Below are 20,000 nucleotides of genomic sequence, written 5' to 3'. Positions count from 1 at the left end.
AACAACAGCGTTTGTTTAGCCACAAATAGACTAGAGGAGTTTAGCTCAGCATAGACGGTAATCCCGCGTGGGAGTCCAATGCTCTGACCACTACTCTACTTTGTGGAATTTAGGTATGGGATAAAAAGGTTGGAGTGAAAGGATGAAAGTGTGGAGGTTTGGGATATAAGTCCCATGACGTCATTCCCACCAGGTCTTGACCTATAAGGCAAGGGGTCAAGGTTGGAGTGAAAGGATGAACATGTGCTCCAAGCTCCGTCCACTGCATTTTACACAAGAGGAGCAATATTATAGAAATATGAACTATATTATCCCGACGCAACGCCGTCGCTGCTGTCAAAGGCAGGAAGGAAAGCTGAAAAAATATTGGCCATGGTGTGGATGTGTCTTATCAATATCCTACATCCTATCCATATAATTGGGCCATATATTTTTACGCTGTGTAAAGCAATTGTAGCCTATGCCTATATCTTATTCTTTCAGCTGCAACCCTGTGAAACCTTGCAAGGGACGCTTAAATAAAGCAAGTCTTTAATATGTAGGGGTGGGTCGTATACCCACCTCCCTTGTTCTCTGTAAAGCGCATTGTGTTGCCTCTGGGTATGAAATGTGCTATACAAATACAGCTTTGATTGATTGATTGATTGATTTAATTGATTTGATTGGTTTCAGGTTGGAGCAGACAGTGATGTGATGTCTCTATACAAGAGGAGTTTAGAACTCAATATTAAGATACATATAAATATTTAGATGGGAAAAGTGAAGCTTGAGGTGAAGGTAGCCTATTTCAGAATGTAATTTATTGCCAGGCTTGGGTGCTCTAACAATTCAACTTAAATGTAGGCTGCATATCCTAGGAACGGGAAGCTAGTCTAATAAATCACAAATCTTGAAAATGCATCGCCTACAACCTCTCCTATATGAAACTGTAGCCGATAGAACACAAGTGCATAGGCTACTGTAGCTTACAGTCTGTGGGACTGTAAACACAGAAGTTCGGGCAAAATCAGCTGATTTTGAGCAGCCATTACGCAATCTGTAGGCTACCTTTCATACTGTATGATATCGGAAAAAGCCCAAGAGGGGTTTGTCGTTCTGAGAAAGAAACAAGAAACTCTCACTATACGCGCACTCAGATTTTTTAAAATGAAGTCAACTGATCGGTCAGCGGGCAGTGCTTTATACATTTTGATCTGTAATCTGGAACTTAACCTGCCCCGGAGCAGTTACCATGGCGATATATCACAGTGAAAAGTGATCCATCTTCCTTCGTGATACGGATAAACCAGGCTTCAACCTGAAGTTATTGCTCTAACCCCGTAATCCTGTTTCGTAATCCAGGGACCTTGTAACATTCATGTCAGTAGGATTATGGACAAAGCTCTTCAGGCAAAACAGGCTTACTTGTCACCCAGAAAAGCATTATGACAGTCACAACAAACAAACAAAAACATTCTTGATCTTAAATATCACACAGTTGGCCTTGCTGGAAGATACTGAATGACTGTCAACACTAAGAGTTGGCGCTACAGGGGTTGTATACTCCAGTGGTTTGGACAACAAGGCCTTCCCAGAAGCACATTGATATCCATTCCGTTAGAGAGAGAGAGAGAGAGAGAGAGAGAGAGAGAGTGAGAGAGAGAGAGAGAAAGAGAGAGAGAGAGAGAGAGAGAGATTTAAGCTTTCCAATGCAGTAAAACATGTATTGCAACTCCCAGTAGTGAGTGACTCACTGACTAATCAAGTCAGTTTTCTTCAAAGGTTGCAGCCTACTTTCTTTTTACTTTTTAAAATCTCCTTAGCTGGTTGGCTGTCAGCCAGGGCACAAATTGGCAAGTCTGAGTACACCATCCAAAAGACTCTCTCCTTACTGAGCTCTGAATTTGTCCTAGATTTTGTTCAAATCAGGACAAACCAGTCTAGTTTCAAGATCAACTTTAATGTTCCACGAATGGAAAGTTTGGTCTTGGCTTTCAGCAAGTATTGTCTTTGTCCGATCATTAATCAGAGCCATTAGGTGACAGTTTTGGTTATGAGTTCTGGTATTGAGTCTATTTCTGCAATAACTGCACTCCTGGCCGTATGTATTCTACTAACGTTGACGTTACCGCTCGTTGCTTCGGGAGACTGTTGCCACGGAAACCAATCGGGGGCTATACGTTCTACTGGGCGGGGCAGAACAGCAGTCAGAACACAGTCCCTGATTGGCCTGGTAAAAACGTAATCGGAGAGTAATCGTTGGTGTGGGGAGGTCCAGACTGATCAGGATGATCTCACCAGTCTATGGGTTCTGTACATTTAGGGGTCGAGGACCTATGACCCCGTGACCAATCAGGTCCAAGCACCTGCATTTCCCTCGTCGATGATCGCTTCCAATTTGACCTTTGACCTCTCCTCTGGGGGACAGTGTGGGAGTGAGCGTGACCCCATTTTGACCTTGTTAGGATTCCCCGGACGTGGAGACCCCTCAGGAGGCATCTCCCAGCAGGAGAAACAGCAGAGCAGAAGCCAAGAGAAGCAGCCGCTTGGGAGAAAACATTGATTGAACATTGAACATTCCCTCTAAAAATGTATTAAAATCTCCCCTGTTAAGGCTGGTGGCAAATAAAGCATTAGGTAGTTTGGGCTGCTTGCTGACATGGGGCTAATTGCCTGGGGTGTCACTGAGGTACCGAGGAGGGGAAAAAAAGCAATAATTGACTTTGCTTCACTTTTCCTCAGTGAGTGAGTAAGCGAGGGAGCTGAGTGAAGCAGCTGGCGTCAGTCCTCCCTGCTTGTCTGATGTGCTTGGATTAGCATGTGGCACCTTCTTGTTATTGCTCTCTTCGACACACCATCGGTTGTTGTATTGTGCCATTTGGCTTGTTGTGAAGATGCGCGATTACGGAGGATGTACTGAACGCTAAGACGGCTCGTTGCCTCCAAAAGAGGCCCTTTAGAAGGGAAATAGTGCAACTGGATTAGCAAGCTTACAGCTGGAATAATAAGACATATGGATGTTAGAACCTGAAAGAGGGTGTGATGATCTCTCCTCTTTACTGCCTGAGACTCTCAGAGGGAGAACATCTGCCTCCGGAACAGCAGCCCTGTAGAAGGAGACAGCGGAGAACCCGGTTCTGTTGGAACGAGCTCGGGCGGAACGGCAGAGGAACCTCGCTGTGCTGCTGCTAGCCGACGATGGCAGCTGAAGATAGAGAAAGCGCGGCGGCCATTTTGGTTGAGCTCCTCCCTCCCCGAGTGGTGCAGTGGGGCTGCCCGTCGTCCCCCCGTGCTTATCTTGATTAATGGCGCGCTCTCTGTCGCTCCGCTAATGAAGCAAAATGAGCTCCCTGGTGGCTGGAGCTTTGTAGAACCATCAGCGTGTAATTGAAGAGGTGGTGGAAACCCCTCTCTCTCTCTTTCTCTCCCTCTCCTGCTCTCTCTCCCCCTCTCTCTCTCTCTCTCTCTCTCTCTCTCTCCCTCTCCCTCTCCTGCTCTCTCTCCCCCTCTCTCTTTCTCTCCCTCCCTCTCTCCTTCTCTCTCTCTTTCTCTCTCCCTTTCTCTCTTGTTCTCTCTTCCTCTCTCTCCCTCTCTTTCTCCCCCTCTCTCTCCCTCTCTCTCCCTCTCTCCCTCTCTCTCTCTTTCTCTCTCTCTCCCTCTCTCTCTCCCTCTCTCCAACCCTCTCTCCAACCCTCTCTCCCTCTCTCTCTCTCTCTCTCTCTCTCTCTCTCTCTCTCTCCCTCTCTCTCTCCACATCTGTCCAGCAGCTCGCTGACCTGCTGAACCTCAGGTCCTACAGACTGTTGCTCAGGCTGGTGGCTGGTGGTCCCTGCCAGAAGTTTTCCAAAGACCATACTCTATCTGACCAATGAAATGATGAATATGAGTATGTTTTTCCTTCCTTGGCTGTCTCTCCTGCTGTGGGACAGTGGCAGAAAGAGGACAACGCCCTGCTGTCTCTAAAGATCCCAGAGTTGGGGAACTTTGAGACATTAAAATATATATACATTGAAAACAAACAATCAAACAAACAATAACAATAAGAAATAGTAACTAGAAAGTACATTTCCTGGAGAAAATGTCCACCGGTGAAGGCCGTGTGTCTCTAGCCCACTCAGGGGCTGAGTTGTGGGGCTCGTGGCGTGGATAGTGGCGTGCTGGTTAGGCTCCGCCCCCTTGGGTCACAGCTAGTCAGCGACAGTACAGTGACCTCTGGGCAATTTCCATGCATCCACTCTCCCCCCCTCTCTCTGTCTTTTTCTCTCTCTCTACCCCCCCCCCCCCCCCCCTCTTTCTCTCTACGGGCTCCTCTCTGCATTAGTGCTGTGTGTTACTCTAGCAGGGTTCCAGTAGTAGAAGCCGGTGGTTGATTGTGCGTTACGCGGCGCAGTATTGTAGGTTCGGCAGCACATCCCTATAGGTTGGAGGTTTGGTGTTCTTGTGACAATTCTCCCATTGGAAGTTTGTTCTCATTAAAGGAAAAGGACACTGAATTTCACACACACACACACACACACACATACACACACACACACACACACACACACACACACACACACACACATACACACACACACACACCCAACACAGAATAAATTAAACTTGTTAGTCAATCACCAGAGATCCAGGATTAATAGACAGTTGTTCTCTTTCAGAGTTTGTGTTGAACTTGTGGAAGAGGGGAGGAGAGGAGGAGGGGAGGAGAGAAGGGAAGAGGGGAGGGGTGGAGGAGAGGAGGGGAGGAGAGAACAGAAGAGGGGAGGGGTGGAGGAGAGGAGGGGAGGAGAGAACAGAAGAGGGGAGGGGTGGAGGGGAGGAGAGAGGAAGAGGAGAGGAGGGTGGAGGAGGAGAGGAGGAGGGGAGGAGAGGAGGAGAAGAGGAGGAGGAGAGGAGAAGAGGAGGAGGAGGGGAGGAGAGGAGAGGAGGAGGAGAAGAGGAGAGGAGGAGGAGAGGAGGGTTGAAGTGGCGCTCGGTGTCTCATCAGAGCCGAGAGACGCTTCATTTCCTCGAGGGCTGCAGCTCTGGGAACGTCTTGGGAGATCATTTAAAGCTCAGCGCCCGTCTGACTCCTCAGCTCATTAACCGCCTGCGCGGCTGCAGAGATGATGAGGAGGCGCGCTGTTAAAGAAGCTCCACGCTCGTCCAAAGACCTGTCATCAGCCTGGGCTAATTGGTACGACAGACAGACCCAGTCCAGTCCACCAGCTCCCCGCTGGCCCGCCCCGGCTCGGGAGAACAAACCGACACTCGCTGGGAGACAGAGAGGATTTTTCCAGGTCAATTAGACCCGTGGTGTCGAATCTCAGAATGGCGAGAGAGAGAGAGAGAGAGGAGGTGTGTGACCTGCTCTGCTCTGGCTGGCGCGTTGGCGTTAGAGACGAGCTAGCCGCCGCCTCCTCGTCCACCTGCTCGGCAGACAACCGTGAAATTAGTCAATCGGAGACGAGCGAGCCGTCTGGGTTGTGGGAGCGGCTGATGGGTATCAGCGTCTGAGTGGGCGCTCCTCGCCTAACCCCCCCCCCCCCCCCCAGCACTGACCCCCCCCAAGAGGAGGCGCCAGTCCTTAAAAGGCTCTGTGTTTGTCTGGTTTACCTTTTCCTCGGCACTAATCGAGCCCCAAGGCATGGACTTTGCGCATTGCGTTGCCTCTGTGTATGAAATGCGCTATACAAATAAAGTTTGATTTGAATTGATTTGACTGTTGAAATTTACGACACTGGAGATGTTCCTCCGCTGGCAGCTAGACGTTGCAGCGGCGCTCGCGGTCGAAAAATAAAATGGATCCTGCTCTCCTTCTCTCCAGGACTCTCTCCCGATGCGCTGCACCCCTGTCACTCAATTTATTTAACGAGATCAGGCTCTTTTTCATCCCTCTCTCTCCCTCTCTCCCTCCCTCTCTCTCCCTCCCTCCCTCTCTCCATCCTTCCTTTCCTCTCTTTCTCCCTCTCTCCCTCCCTCCCTCTCTCTCTCGCTCTCCGCTCTCCCTCTCCCTCCATCCCTCTGTCCCTCCCTCTCTCCTTCTCTCCCTGTCTCTCTCTCTCCCTCTCTCCCTCGTTCTCTCCCTCCGTCCCTCCCTCTCTCCTTCTCTCTCTCCCTCCCTCCCTCCCTCATTCTCTCCCTCCCTCTCTCCTTCTCTCTCTCCCTCCATCCCTCTCTCCTTCTCTCCCTCTCTCTCTCTCTCCCTCCATCCCTCTCTCCCTCCCTCTCCCTCCATCCCTCTCTCCCTCTCTCCCTCCCTCTCTCCTTCTCTCCCTCTCTCTCTCCCTCCCTCCATCCCTCTCTCCTTCTCTCCCTCTCTCCATCCCTCCCTCTCCCTCCCCCAGTCTGTCTGAGTCATGCATTATGTATAACGTGATGCGAGGGACATGGATTCTAACTCCGCTTCAACCCTTTAATATGCGGTTGAAACGGGTCTTCAGATGTAAGACTCGCCAATTCCTTCCCCAAACTCGCACAGAAAAGTAACGTGGAATAAGCTTCCTGTCGATGTCTGTGTTGCTCAGTTTATACGCGGCTGGTCTAAGCTTGACTCACAGCAGAGAAACATGGAGGGTGTGTTCTAAAGTCCATTTCATCGTAATCCTTATCCTTGTCCTCATCCGTAATCCTTACCATGAATGACAAGTTATGTGGGAATACTCCCTGAATATCTATCTATCTATCTATCTATCTATCTATCTATCTATCTATCTATCTATCTATCTATCTATCTATCTATCTATCTATCTATCTATCTATCTATCTATCTATCTATCTATCCATCCATCCATCCATCCATCCATCCATCCATCCATCCATCCATCCATCCATCCATCCATCCATCCATCCATCTATCTATCTATCTATCTGTCTATCTGTCTGTCTGTCTGTCTGTCTGTCTGTCTGTCTGTCTGTCTGTCTGTCTGTCTGTCTGTCTGTCTGTCTGTCTGTCTGTCTAGGTCGACAGACAGACAGACAGAGAGATAGAAGTCTTTATTTAGACAGGGAAGGATGTTGTTTACTGACACCTCTTTTACAGATGTGCCCTCCTTAAAAACAACATATACAGTAATACAGTAGCAGAGTACAGAAAAATACAACAGAAGTAACAAAGTACAGGGGTACAGAGTGAATCATTATTAAAGTACAGTGAGGAAAGGACTAGCATCAATGGCATTTACAAACTACAGTCCCATATGTATCAGTTAATAACTCTTTAAGTGTTTGCAGGGTTATAGGGGACGGGAGCTTGTATTTAATGTGTAGCAGAGTACTGTACATATGACCTTACAGTACTTCAGAATGGCACAGAGGAAATCACTTAAAGCGTCTGTGGATATAACCTGACTGTACAGATATTAGATTTTCCATCAAGCGAGGGTAGCCTGAAGATATCTCATTTCCAGGGAATCATTTCAGTGGCTGGGATGTCCCTTTAATCTCTTCCTTCTCCCCTGTTCTTTCTTCTCTCTCTCCTCCATCTCTCACTCTCTCCCTCTCTCTCCTCTCCCTCTCTCTCCCCCATCTCTCACTCTCTCCCTCTCTCTCCTCTCCCTCTCTCTCCTCCATCTCTCACTCTCTCCCTCTCTCTCCTCCATCTCTCACTCTCTCCCTCTCTCTCTTCTCATCTATCTTTCTTTCGCTCTCCCTTCTCCATCTCTCACTCTCTCCCCCTCTCCTCCATCCCTCTCTCTTTGTCCCTCTCTCTTCTCCATCTCTCTCTCCCCTCTCTCCTCCATCTCTCTCTCTCTCTCTCTCCCTCTCCCTCTCTCTCCTCCATCTCTCCCTCTCTCCCTCTCTCTCTTCTCATCTATCTCTCTCTCCCTCTCCCTTCTCCATCTCTCACTCTCTCCCCCTCTCCTCCATCTCTCTCTCCCTCTCCCTCTCCCTCTCCCTCTCCCTCTCTCTCCTTCATCTCTCTCTCTCCCCCTCTCTCCTCCATCTCTCACTCTCTCCCCCTCTCCTCCATCTCTCTCTCCTCCTCTCTCCTCCATCTCTCACTCTCTCTCCCTCTCCCTTCTCCATCTCTCTCTCTCCCCCTCTCCTCCATCCCTCTCTCTCTCCCTCTCTCTTCTCCATCTCTCTCTCCCCTCTCTCCTCCATCTCTCTCTCTCTCTCTCTCTCTCTCTCTCTCTCTCCATCTCCCTCTCTCTCCTCCCTCTCACTCTCTCCCCCTCTTCTCCATCTCTCTCTCCCTCTCCCTTCTCCATCTCTCACTCTCTCCCCCTCTCCATCTCTCTCTCCCTCTCCCTCTCTCTCCTTCATCTCTCTCTCTCTCCCCTCTCTCCTCCATCTCTCACTCTCTCCCCCTCTCCTCCATCTCTCTCTCCTCCTCTCTCCTCCATCTCTCACTCTCTCTCCCTCTCCCTTCTCCATCTCTCATTCTCTGCCCCTCTCTTCTCTAGACAACTTTCTCTCTCCCTGTCCCTTCTCCATTTTTCTCTCTCCTCCTCTCCTCCTCTCCTCCTCCCCCTCTCTCTCTGGTGAGATGAATATGAATATGGAGAGATGTTCCTGCACTCAGCGCTCCGCCTTGTTTAGTTTCCTTTGTCTATCTCTGAAGACCTGGTGTAATTAAAGATTCTTACCACAGAGAGTGAAGGCGAGGTGTGTGTTGTGTGTGTGTGTGTGTGTGTGTGCGTGAAAGAGATTATGCAGAGATTGTGCGTGAAAGCTCAGGAAGGAAGTTTGAGATTGTACACCGGCCTAATTAGAAAGTGGGTTGTGGTTTCACTCTCTCTCTCTCTCTCTATTTTATTATCCCTCGATTTCTCTCGTGCACGCGGACACACACGCACGCACACACACGCGCACGAACACCCGCCAGGGCCGCTCGAATACATTTGAGTGATGAGGTTTCACTGCAGAAGCCCTCCTCCTTTAATATCAGTTCAAAAAGAACCCTTCTTCCTCCTCCTCCTCCTCCTCCTTCTCCCGAGGGCTTTGAAGTCATGTGTGTTAATAGATACATGATGTGTGCAGAGGGGATGGGTACACACACACACACACACACACACACCCTCGACAGCCAGCACGCCGCCTCTTCAGCAGCGAGGAGGGGGGTGAGGGGTACCTTCCTAATTTCATCAGGTACAGTTCAAAGGCCCCGGCTTTTATTGCCTAGTCTCGTCTGGCGGGTTTCAAGGCTTTTGGGTTTCCGATAATAACGACGGCGAAGTAAAAAGCTTTCCGACGCCCTCGAACCCCTCCGGTGCCAGAGCTCCGGAGAAGAGACGCGTGTGCCGTCACGGCGCCGGCTTTCACGACGAGGCGACGGCGCGATCATCCCCCCGCGCCACGCCTCGGTAGTTTGACGATGCCACGGGTGAGTCGAGAAGATGTTGACGGAACGTCGGCTCTCATCGTTATGATACCGGAGGCGAACGAACCAGCTGGTGGCGGGAGGGGTGTGGGGCTTTTCGACTCCCCGTTCAGATTTGTTTTCGTCTGAGGGTAAACGGCTGCAATGAGGCGTGGACGGGATCTGATTGGATGGTCTCGGTCTCCGGGGCGGGGCGCTACAGTAGGCGCCCCCCCCCGAGGCAGATGTTAGGACGCCGACATGACACCGGATCTGTGTCCCTCCTAGAGGGACGGCCTGCCGATACGATGAGTCACATATTCATAACCGTATGGCTGTTCACCTCTGGAGACCCGAGAGCACGGGAGCGTGTTGATCACACGCAAACACGCACGCCTGCACACAAACACACACACACACACACACACACACACACACACACACACACACACACACTAAACTCTCTGTCAAATTCAACAAAACAAAAAAATCTGTTCAAAATAAAACTTCCAGGCCTAAAGCCGATGGATATCTGCGACCGTTCCTAGACCGTTTCCTAGACTTTTTCTAAACCGTTCCTAGACCGTTCCGAGGCCGTTCCTAGACCGTTTCCTAGACTATTTCTAAACCGTTCCTAGACTGTTCCTAGACCGTTCCTAGACCGTTCCGAGGCCGTTCCTAGACCGTTCCCTAGACTTTTTCTAAACCGCTCCTAGACCGTTCCTAGATCAACAACAGTTGACCTTACCTCATCTAGTCTTTTATCTACGACGGTCATTGTCCTGCTCGCCATGTGGTCCAGCTGAGTGGACTAAGAGCTCTGCAGCTACATGTAGCCAGTGACCAGGTCAGACAGCACACACAGAGAACCCTCCAGACTCCTTTGTCTGTTTGTTTTCACGGGTCAATATTACCCATAAAGCCCAGCTATTCCTGGGCAGCCTGGAGTAGGGAAGGATTTAGTATGAATAGGTGGAGGAGAGGGAGAAGATGGAGGGGAAGAGGGAGGTGGAGGGAGGGGAGGGGACTGAGGGAGAGGAGGAGAGGGAGGAAGGAGAGGGAGGTGGAGGGAGGGGAGAGGACTGAGGGAGAGGAGGAGAGGGAGGAAGGAGAGGGAGGTGGAGGAGGAGGTGTCGGACCGTGAGGAACAATCTTTGAACCAGTAGCGCTGTAGGCCAGCAAATGTGATGGAGTGGAGGTGGCGTGTGCGTGTGTGTGTGTGTGTGTGTGTGTGCGTGTGTGTGTGTGTGTGTGTGCGTGTGGGTGTGCGTCACCGTTTGTGGTTCAAACATCGGAGAGAGTTGCAGGTAGTTTGTGGTTAGAACACGTTTCTGCTCTTCTGACATGAATTAGAGAGAACACCGTTTCCTATCTGACTAGCGGATATTGGCATGACCCCAGCGTGACCCCAGCCTGACCCCCAGACTGGGCGCTCAACGCTGCTCTCTTATGAGGTGACCTGTGCGTGTTGGCGTGACCGGATCCTCTCACCCCGTCTGACCTCACTGTGGAGAGAGTAGTGACCTCAGTGACTCCTAAATGATTCAGAGGCCATTGCTAAGATCCTCTTTGGGTCTGGAGGGAAGGAGGGAGGGAGGGAGGGAGGGAAGGAGGGAAGGAGGGAAGGAGGGAGGGAGGGAGGGAAGGAGGGAGGGAGGGAGGAAGGGAGGGAGGGAAGGAGGGAGGGAGAGAAGGAGGGAAGGAGGGAAGGAAGGAAGGAGGGAAGGAGAGAATGAGGGAAGGAGGGAAGGAGAGAAGGAGGCAAGGAGAGAAAGAGGGAAGGAGGGAAGGAGGGAAGGAGGGAAGGAAGGAGAAGAGATGAGGACGGAGATAAGAGAAAGAGAGAGAGGAAAGATTTGAGGAGACTGTTGTGTCTTCTGCATTAGGGTGGTAAGAGCAGATTCCCTGTGGACACCTTTCTATTGGCCCAGGGCCTTAGGTTACACACACACACACACACACACACACACACACACACACACACACACACACACACACACACACACACACACACACACACACACACACACACACTCTGCTGTCACATTAATAAGATACAGCTTCCTATTGTGACACACAGACAGTCTGCCTGTTGATGAATGAGCCAATTAGCAAACATTCAACCCCCAACACACGCACACATGTACACACACACATACACACAAACACACACATACACACTTGCATGCACACACATACACACACAAGCACACACACACACAAACACACACACGCACGCACACACAAGTGCATGCACGCACACGCACACACACACACATGCACACACACAAACACACACACACACACACACTCCAGAGACAATAGCCAACAACAAGACTAACAGCTCCCTAATGGTCTTTGCTGTTGCAGTGGTCGAGTTTATTACGAAGGTTAGATGAATAAAGAGTGGGACACAGATGCTGTGTGTGTGTGTGTGTGTGTGTGTGTGTGTGTGTGTTGGGGGGGGGGGGTTCTTGATGGCAAGAGAGAGACAGCATAGCCAGGGAATCCTCCAGGGGGCTGTTCTTTGCGCAGCCGTTAAGATGGATGTTTTTTCATAGCTGTTATCCTGTCTTTATAGTACGAAGCTTTATTGCATTACAAGAGAAAGACGACAATGGACCTCATTCCTGAACATTTTCTTAAGTGTCTTCTTAAATGTCTTCTTACGAACTTCGTAAGACCAACCCTAAGAAAGATCCCCGCCGGATTCATAAACACGTGGAAATGTGTTCCTATACCGCCAAAGTGTTCTCAACTGTGCTCCCCTTCTTAAGTTGAATGTGTGTTCTCGTACACCTGAATTTGCATACATAAACGCCCCGCCAGCTCCTTACTACAGGGTTGTGTGCACACAGAATCCCCAGACAGCGTGGAAAAAGTTGAGACGTTCCCAATTGACATGACTGATGTTCAAGATCACACGCAAATTCAACGTTTTATTTGTCACATGCAACAAACCAGTAAAATGAGCAGTGAGATGTTTCTCCGCTGGCTCTTATAACGTGCACACTGAGCTTAAGCAAGGTGGAAAAAAACAATGCAAAATAACAATAGAAAACAAGACGTTATATGGACTTTTAATACAAAATGCAAAATATGTAGCCTACATGAAAGAGATGGGATGTGCTGAGAGCAGATGATTAAATTGTACAGTTTAGTTAAATGCATGAGTAGGCTACTTGTTGATCTTGATATGCCCTATCTATATTATGTAGGCCCATATCATATATTTTAGTGATGGATATTCACATGTTTATTTACAGAATGTAGTCCATTCTGACGACTACCGAATATAAGGTGCTATTGTGCTGGGTCTGAGTATAGCGACTGAGTTTAGTGCTTATTTATTTATTCACTGCCATTTGCAGTGTTTGTGTAGTGCTTTTATTTATTTTAGGACACCAAGATGCCTCGTAGAATCATGACTATAAATGTGAAACGTAATTGTTAATGATACAAATATTCTCGTATTTATTATTAGTCTTATTTCAAGCCTAGGATGTCTGTAGAATTGATGTGAACGCAATCACCTTGGATTTCTCATAAATTCAGTCCTTGCGAACGGGCGCACTCCAATCTGGCCTACCTACGACTGCATTTCCACGTTCTTAAATCCTGTTCTTAGATAAGAACAATAACAAGATCAGAACAAGATAAGAAACCATACAGGAATGCCAGAATTGTCCCCGGAACTTCGTAAGTGGAGTTAAGACGAAATTTCTTCTTAACTTTTTCTTAACTGTCTTCAGGAATGAGGTCAAATGAGTGGAGATCGCTCTATAAGTTTGGATAGTGTGCATCGAGAGAGAGACGTTAAGATGTGTGTTGTGCTTTTGTTATGAGCACTTGGAGTGATGGAATGGAGAAAGACAGGAGAAGAAGAAGAGAGAGAGAGAGAGGGAGAGAGAATGGGGAACACTAAAATAATGTGCCATTAGCAGAATGGTGTTTGATGTTTTATTCAGAGAGGACATCTGTCTGCTCATGGTGTGAACTCATTACACGACTAGGGAACATGAGAGAGGAGGAGTGTGTGTGTGTGTGTGTGTGTGTGTGTGTGTGTGTGTGTGTGTGTGTGTGTGTGTGTGTGTGTGTGTGTGTGTGTGTGTGTGTGTGTGTGTGTGCGTGCGTGCGTGCGTGTGCATGAGTGTATATGAATGAGTTGGTGTGCGTGTTCATGTGTGTGTGTGTGTTCATGTACGAGTAGGTTTATCTGGTCATAGGTACAGGGTACGGGTACAATGTGCAATACGACACTGACCTTCTCCTCGCTGTCGCTGTGTCGGGCGGAGTTCACTCAGCTGATCATGACTGGTAATATCATAATATCACGCTCCACTTGGAGCCAGAGAAATTAAACTCATCATGGGTCTCATAACACGCTCGACAAGGACACTAATTCAACCACCTCAGAATAGCTTTTACAAGGGAAATGTGTAATGTAATTTACAAGGGGAAAAATACAAGCTGTGATAGGGGATTTGGAGAGAGAGAGAGAAATGGAGAGAGAGAGAGAGAGAGAAATTGAGAGATAAATGGAGAGAAATGGAGAGAGAGAGAGTGAAATGGAGAGAGAGAAATGGAGAGAGAGAGTGAAATGGAGAGAGAGTAAATGGTAACTAGTAAATGGACCACTTATTTAACAGTGCTTTACAACGGCCTCTCATTCACACACACATTCACACACCAGCGGTGGTAGCCGCCATGCAAGGTGCTACAGTAGCCTGTTCATTGGGAGCAACTTGCGGTTGTTGCACAAGGACACTTCGACATGTGGACAGGAGGACCAATGAGAGAGAGAGAGAGAGAGAGAGGGGGAGAGAGAGAGAGAGAGAGAGAGAGGGAGGAAGAGAGAGTGAGGGAGAGGGAGAGAAAGAGAGAGAGAGAGAAAGAAAGAGAGGGAGGGAGAGAGAGAGGGAGAGAGAAAGAGAGGGAGAGAGAGAGAAGGAGAGAGAGGGAGGGAGAGAGAGGGAGAGAGAAAGAGAGGGAGAGAGAGAGAGAAGGAGAGAGAGGGAGGGAGAGAGAGAGGGAGAGAGAAAGAGAGAAGGGGAAGAGGGGATTAGAATCAGAGAATGAAGGGATTCACGTGTGCGTGTGTTCATTTTAAGGTTGACTATAAAGTGGATTCCTTGCCAAAGTCTACGGCCAGTAGTTTTCTCCCTACCGTAATACATTTAAAAAAGGGGCAAGCTTTAATCAGGCGATTAAAGGCAGAGGCAGAGGCAGATCAGCCTGTCTGATATAGTGTGGATGTAGTTGGCTCAGCACCATGGACAGCGACATACAGACAGAGAGTGTTTCAGACATCACGGTAACTAACAGAGGGGTCCAACTCACCACCAGAGCCATCTGTATGTGTGTGTGTGTGCGTGTGAGTGTGCGTGAGTGTAGGTGCATGCATGTGTGAGTGTGTGTGTGTGTTTGTGTGTGTGTGTGTGACGTGTGTGTGAGTATAGGTGCGTGCATGTGTGAATGTGTGTGTGTGTGTGTTTGTGTGTGTGTGTGCACGTGTGTGTGTGCGTTTGTGTGTATGTGTGTGTGTGTGTGTGTGTGTGTGTGTGTGTTGGATGCTGATTCTCCTCCATGCTGGCAATTAGTGTCTGAGAGAAAACCTGACCTGGCCCCACATTGACCAGTCAGTGACCCTCACTGGTCGATACTGTAGAGCCAGGAGCCAATGAGAACCCAGGAGGCCTGTTGCTGGGCTTCTGCAGGGCCTTGGCAGCTGGCGAGATTAAGACCCGTTATACCCAAACGCCTTCTCATTTGAACCTTTATTTTCAGCAATTCTAATGTGAACATCTGTTTGTACAGATGTAATGAATCACATCCTCTGAGACATGTAGCTGGCTGGAGTTGGTGAAATATGCTGATAACCCGGTTCTCTCATTGTTTTCCACAGAGGGACCCTCTGGTAACCCGGTTCTCTTGTTATTGTTCTCCACAGGGGGATCCTCTGGTAACCCGGTTCTCTTGTTATTGTTCTCCACAGGGGGACCCTCTGGTAACCCGGTTCTCTTGTTATTGTTCTCCACAGGGGGATCCCAGGGAAGAAATGTGGAACCATCATCTTATCTGCAGAGGAACTGGGCAACTGCAGAGTAAGTACCCCCAATGTACCACTAACTACGTACTACTAACTAACTACTAACTACTAAGTCAAAAATCAAACCGAAAATACAGACCCTATTTATTCACAATTAAATAGAATTAAACAGCTGTTGCACAAATCATTCAGACATTTTTTCGGCGAGAAGCTTAGTAGAGCGAGAGAAACAGCAGGCTAGCCTAGCCTAGTCAGTTTGCTCCAGCTGCAGTGGGCGGAGGGAGGCTACCAACGCATGATAGCTGCACTTATTTTATTCATCCCTAAACACGGCAGCACAAATGGCACAACTAGACAATCTCAGATCTCATAGGCGAGTGTCTTCCCAGATAGCAAGCGGATCTGGGCCATATACAGGCCAGATCTGGCCCTTGTGGCTTAGTTCCGGCCCATATATGGCCCAGAATTATTACACATGCGCTTGCTATCTGGGATTCCCTTTGCCAGCAAAAGCACTTGCAGTGTTGCATCCCGCATGCGACCCAATGAGACCCTACAAACCTCTATGCCAACTGTGGCAGCAACCCTCCTAATATCCACAAGCCTTGTATGGGCTCTACTTCAGGAATAATGGGGCCTCGATCTTCTCACAGACTCCCAAAGACATAATAAAAACATCTGTGTCTTCTGAGGAGATAACTACTGTACAGATTGGTATCCCTCCCTTTGTGGCATGGACAGCATGGAAAGTGGGCGGCCATCTGCTCCTTCTTGTTCACATTTCAGAGCTGACACCTCCTCACTGTCTTGAGATGTGATTCTGAAGCATTTGTCATTTACATTTGCATACCGTATTTAGTTTTTTTTTTTTTTTTTAAGAAGAAAACACTAAACATAAGAGGTGTCCCAAATGAAAGATAACGGTAGCTTTTGACTTCAGTTGATGATGTAAAGAAGAGTGAATAATTTCTTCTTTAAAAAAAACAAACAACTAAATACGGTATGCAAATTGAGTGTTTCACTCCACTGAAATTGGGCACTGTGAGTGCCACCAATGACACCATTGTCATGTGGGATCTGGTGAATTGGCAATGGGGCTGCTGGCAGCCATTAAGAAAGAAGAAATGCACATCTAACTTCTGATAACTTACTAACCTACTTCCATACAAAATGGGATCTTTACATCATCAACTGAAGTCAAAAGCTACCGTTTTCTTTCATTTGGGACACCTCTTATCTTTAGTGGAATAACTCCCTGAGTATACAAGCTGTCTTTACAGTATGTTATATGACAGTCCACGGCAGGGATATTGCTACGTAATTGAGAGCATTCTGCATAGATGCCCATCTACTACATTTCCGCCAATTTCAGGTATGTGTTTATATGTCTATATCGCCTATTTGCATTGAGATATAGATTGTCTATTCTATTATATAGATGGATACCCTGACTTCCAGCATGTGTGGTAGCTCTCAGATCTTGCATTGTCAATCTACATGGGTTCATATGCCTTATCCCCCATACCCAGATATAGTAGCAAGCGGATGTGTAATAATTCTGGGCCATATATGGGCCGGAACTAAGCCACAAGGGCCAGATCTGGCCTGTATATGGCCCAGATCCGCTTGCTATCTGGGTACCGCCAGGCTGTTTGAGCTCTCTGTTAGTTTTCCTAAGGGGTTATAAATCAAGTGATGACACACAGAAAGCTTCCACTGGTGCAAGGCTATCACAAGGCTATCACAAGGCTATCACAAGGTTATCACAAGGCTATCACACTTCTTCTGACATTACAGATGTATACTGTACCTTACTAAAAATCACTGTGAAAATGAAGCACCCCAGGTGCTACCGATCAACCCTACTGGCTCACGGACACTGTTGGGAGGCCAGGCAGTAACGGCTATCTACAACCTCCTGGACAGCTGCTCTGAGCTCTGGGTCTGGAGATTAGTCTATGAGGGGCGCGAGCGGATGAGTGGACAGGAGAGAGAGATGGGAGAGGAGGAGGAGAGGAACAGAGGGGCGAAGGGAGAGAGATGTAGAAAGAGAGAGGGAGAGAGAGAAGGATGGAGACAGAGAAAGAGAGACTTTTGATGCTCTTTATTGAGACATGTTTACAAAACACTAAACAGCAACCAATTTCAACCAATTTCATCCTCTTAGAAAACAACCAAAACACCCCCAGCCCCCAACACACACAGTAGCACAGAACAGCACAAGATCACAAACATTTAGAGAGAGAGAGTGAGAGAGAGTGAGAGGGAGAGACATAATTTGAATTTAAAATACACTTTTATTTCCAAAAACAGGCATGTTTACCCCATTGTCCTTCTGTCACAAGTTAAAAAACCACAATCATAAAAGTAACATCCAACCTCAAAATAAAACCCACATCAGAACCCGAGAACCAAAGAGTTCTCCCTCACGGAACAGAGGACCCCCTGCACCCCCCAGATGCGCACAAACCCCTTGATGTTCCCCGTCAGTTTATAAAAAGCAAACTCCACCCTGAGTCTAGCTGCCAGCAGCCCCTTCAGCATCAGGACCACATCCTCTGAGCCCCCCCCCACCTCACAAGGTTCTTCTGGGTTTTCCAAATGGCTAATTTGGCCAGCCCCGACAGAAAATTCATCAAAATATGTACCTCCCTCCTGCTCACAGAATAACGTGGGCCATAAATGAAAAGACCAAAAGAAAAACGCTCCCCCAAACCCTTAAACCAATCCTGCAGATGACTAAACAAACTAACCAGTCGGATACACTGAACAAAAAGATGCTGCAAACGTTCAGGTTGCGAACAAAAAAGACAGCCGTCCCCCGCGCCAGGATGGAGGTGCACCAGATATCTGTTCATAGCTATGGCCCCATGTACAATCCTCCACTGGAGGTCACCCGTCCGTTTGTCAAAGGGGGGTTTGAACAGGGACCGCCAACAGCCCCTTTGGAGATGACCCCGTGTCAAAAAACTCAGTCCACCTCGACACCTTCACCCCTGCCAGAGAGCGTAAGTTTAAAACCTTTACACTTATGGCATACAATGCCTTCCTCCCCACCGTTTCAAAGTCTCCCAACTCCGGGATCTTTAGAGATAGCAGAGCGTTGTTCTCTTCCTGCCACAGCTGGAGAGACAGCCAGAGAAGGAAAAACATACTCAAAGTCATCATCTCATTGATCAGATAGAGTACGGTCTTCAGCAAACGCCCTGAGGGCTTCTGGCAGGGAAGCACAGACCTCCTCCACCAGCCTGAGCAGCAGTCTGTAGGACCTGATGTTCACCAGCCTGACAGCAGTCTGTAGGACCTGATGTTCACCAGCCTGACAGCAGTCTGTAGGACCTGATGTTCACCAGCCTGAGCAGCGGTCTGTAGGACCTGATGTTCACCAGCCTGAGCAGCAGTCTGTAGGACCTGATGTTCACCAGCCTGAGCAGCAGTCTGTAGGACCTGATGTTCACCAGCCTGAGCAGCGGTCTGTAGGACCTGATGTTCACCAGCCTGAGCAGCGGTCTGTAGGACCTGATGTTCACCAGCCTGAGCAGCAGTCTGTAGGACCTGATGTTCAGCCGATCCATGTGCTGTTGGACAGGCGTCTTCATTAGATGACCCAGTTTGACGCACCCAGCCTCTCTCAGTCTGGATCTCAGGCTGACAGATGACAGCACCTGAGATGTGAGCAAACAGTTCCCCAACAGGGGTTCCTCAAAGAGCCACATCCCAGGAGTCCGCACCGCTCCACAACGAAACTCAAACACCTGCCAGGCCTGCAACACTGACTGGTAGAAGGGAGTGAGCCCAGTTAAGTCCACCGACTGGGGTTGGAGCAGAAACAGATGTCCATCGTAGCCCAGTCGTCCAGCCCTCCTCAGCAGCACACAAGCAGTGTCCACCCAAGGCAGGTCCAAGCTGAAAAGCAGTCTCTGAGCCGTCTGTAGCTTGAACGCTGTTATACGAGAGGTGACGTCCACCAGGCACTGTCCTCTCTCCTCAGCCAGTGCTGCCCCGACCAGAAAAAGTTGACCTCTGCTCTCTGGATCCCCTCAATCAGGTGTGGTGGAGGCAGGACTGTCAGTCTGTGCCAAAGGGTCGAGGCGACCAAGTTATTAACAATCAGGACCGTCCCCCTATAGGACAGCCGTGGTAGCAACCTTTTCCACTTAGACAGTCTGGCACACATTCTCGCCATAGCCCCCTCCCAGTTCTTCCCCTGAAACTCCTCAGTTCCCAGAAAAAAAACCCCAGGACCTTCAAGCCCTGCCTGCCCCAGCTGAGGTTCCCTGGCAACATCGGAATCCCCCCCCATCTGCCCACTGGCCAACCAGTAACGCTGCACTCTTCCCCCAGTTTATCCTGGCTGATGATGCCCTTTCATAAATATGGAGACTGCTGCCCAGGGACTCCACATCCCCCTGGTCTTTAACGACCACGTTAACATCATCAGCGTAAGCCGACACCACCAGCGAGGGACGAAGAGGCATCCCCGGTAACATCAGCCCCGACACCCTAGCTCTCAACCTGCTCAGAAGTGGCTCAATGGCTAACGTGTACAGCTGCTCAGAAATAGGACACCCCGGCCTGATGCCCCTCCGCACCTGCACTGGACCACTCAGCCCACCCCCCACTTTAACCCAAACAAACACAATCCTTATACAATGAATCCAACAGTGACAAAAAACCTTCACCAAAACCAAA

At 48.9% G+C, this 20,000-nt stretch overlaps 1 protein-coding gene across 2 annotated transcripts in view; it reads left to right on the top strand.

Annotated features, from left to right (window-relative positions):
• cpne5b (copine Vb) overlaps positions 1–20,000 on the top strand; it is a gene marked incomplete at its 3' end in the record, with an annotated part of 160,554 nt that overhangs the window by 73,039 nt on the left and 67,515 nt on the right. For both annotated transcript variants that reach the window (XM_084445636.1, XM_084445635.1), the window contains exon 7: positions 15,300–15,363. In XM_084445636.1, coding sequence (XP_084301762.1) covers positions 15,300–15,363 — 64 coding nt within the window. The remainder of the gene's footprint in view (positions 1–15,299; positions 15,364–20,000) is intronic.

The sequence above is a fragment of the Borostomias antarcticus genome (genome assembly GCF_949987555.1).
Source record: "Borostomias antarcticus genome assembly, chromosome: 11".
In the NCBI taxonomy this organism is placed as follows: Eukaryota; Metazoa; Chordata; class Actinopteri; order Stomiiformes; family Stomiidae; genus Borostomias; species Borostomias antarcticus.
Note: the sequence above shows the minus strand (reverse complement) of the source record. Positions and strands in the feature narration are given on the sequence as shown.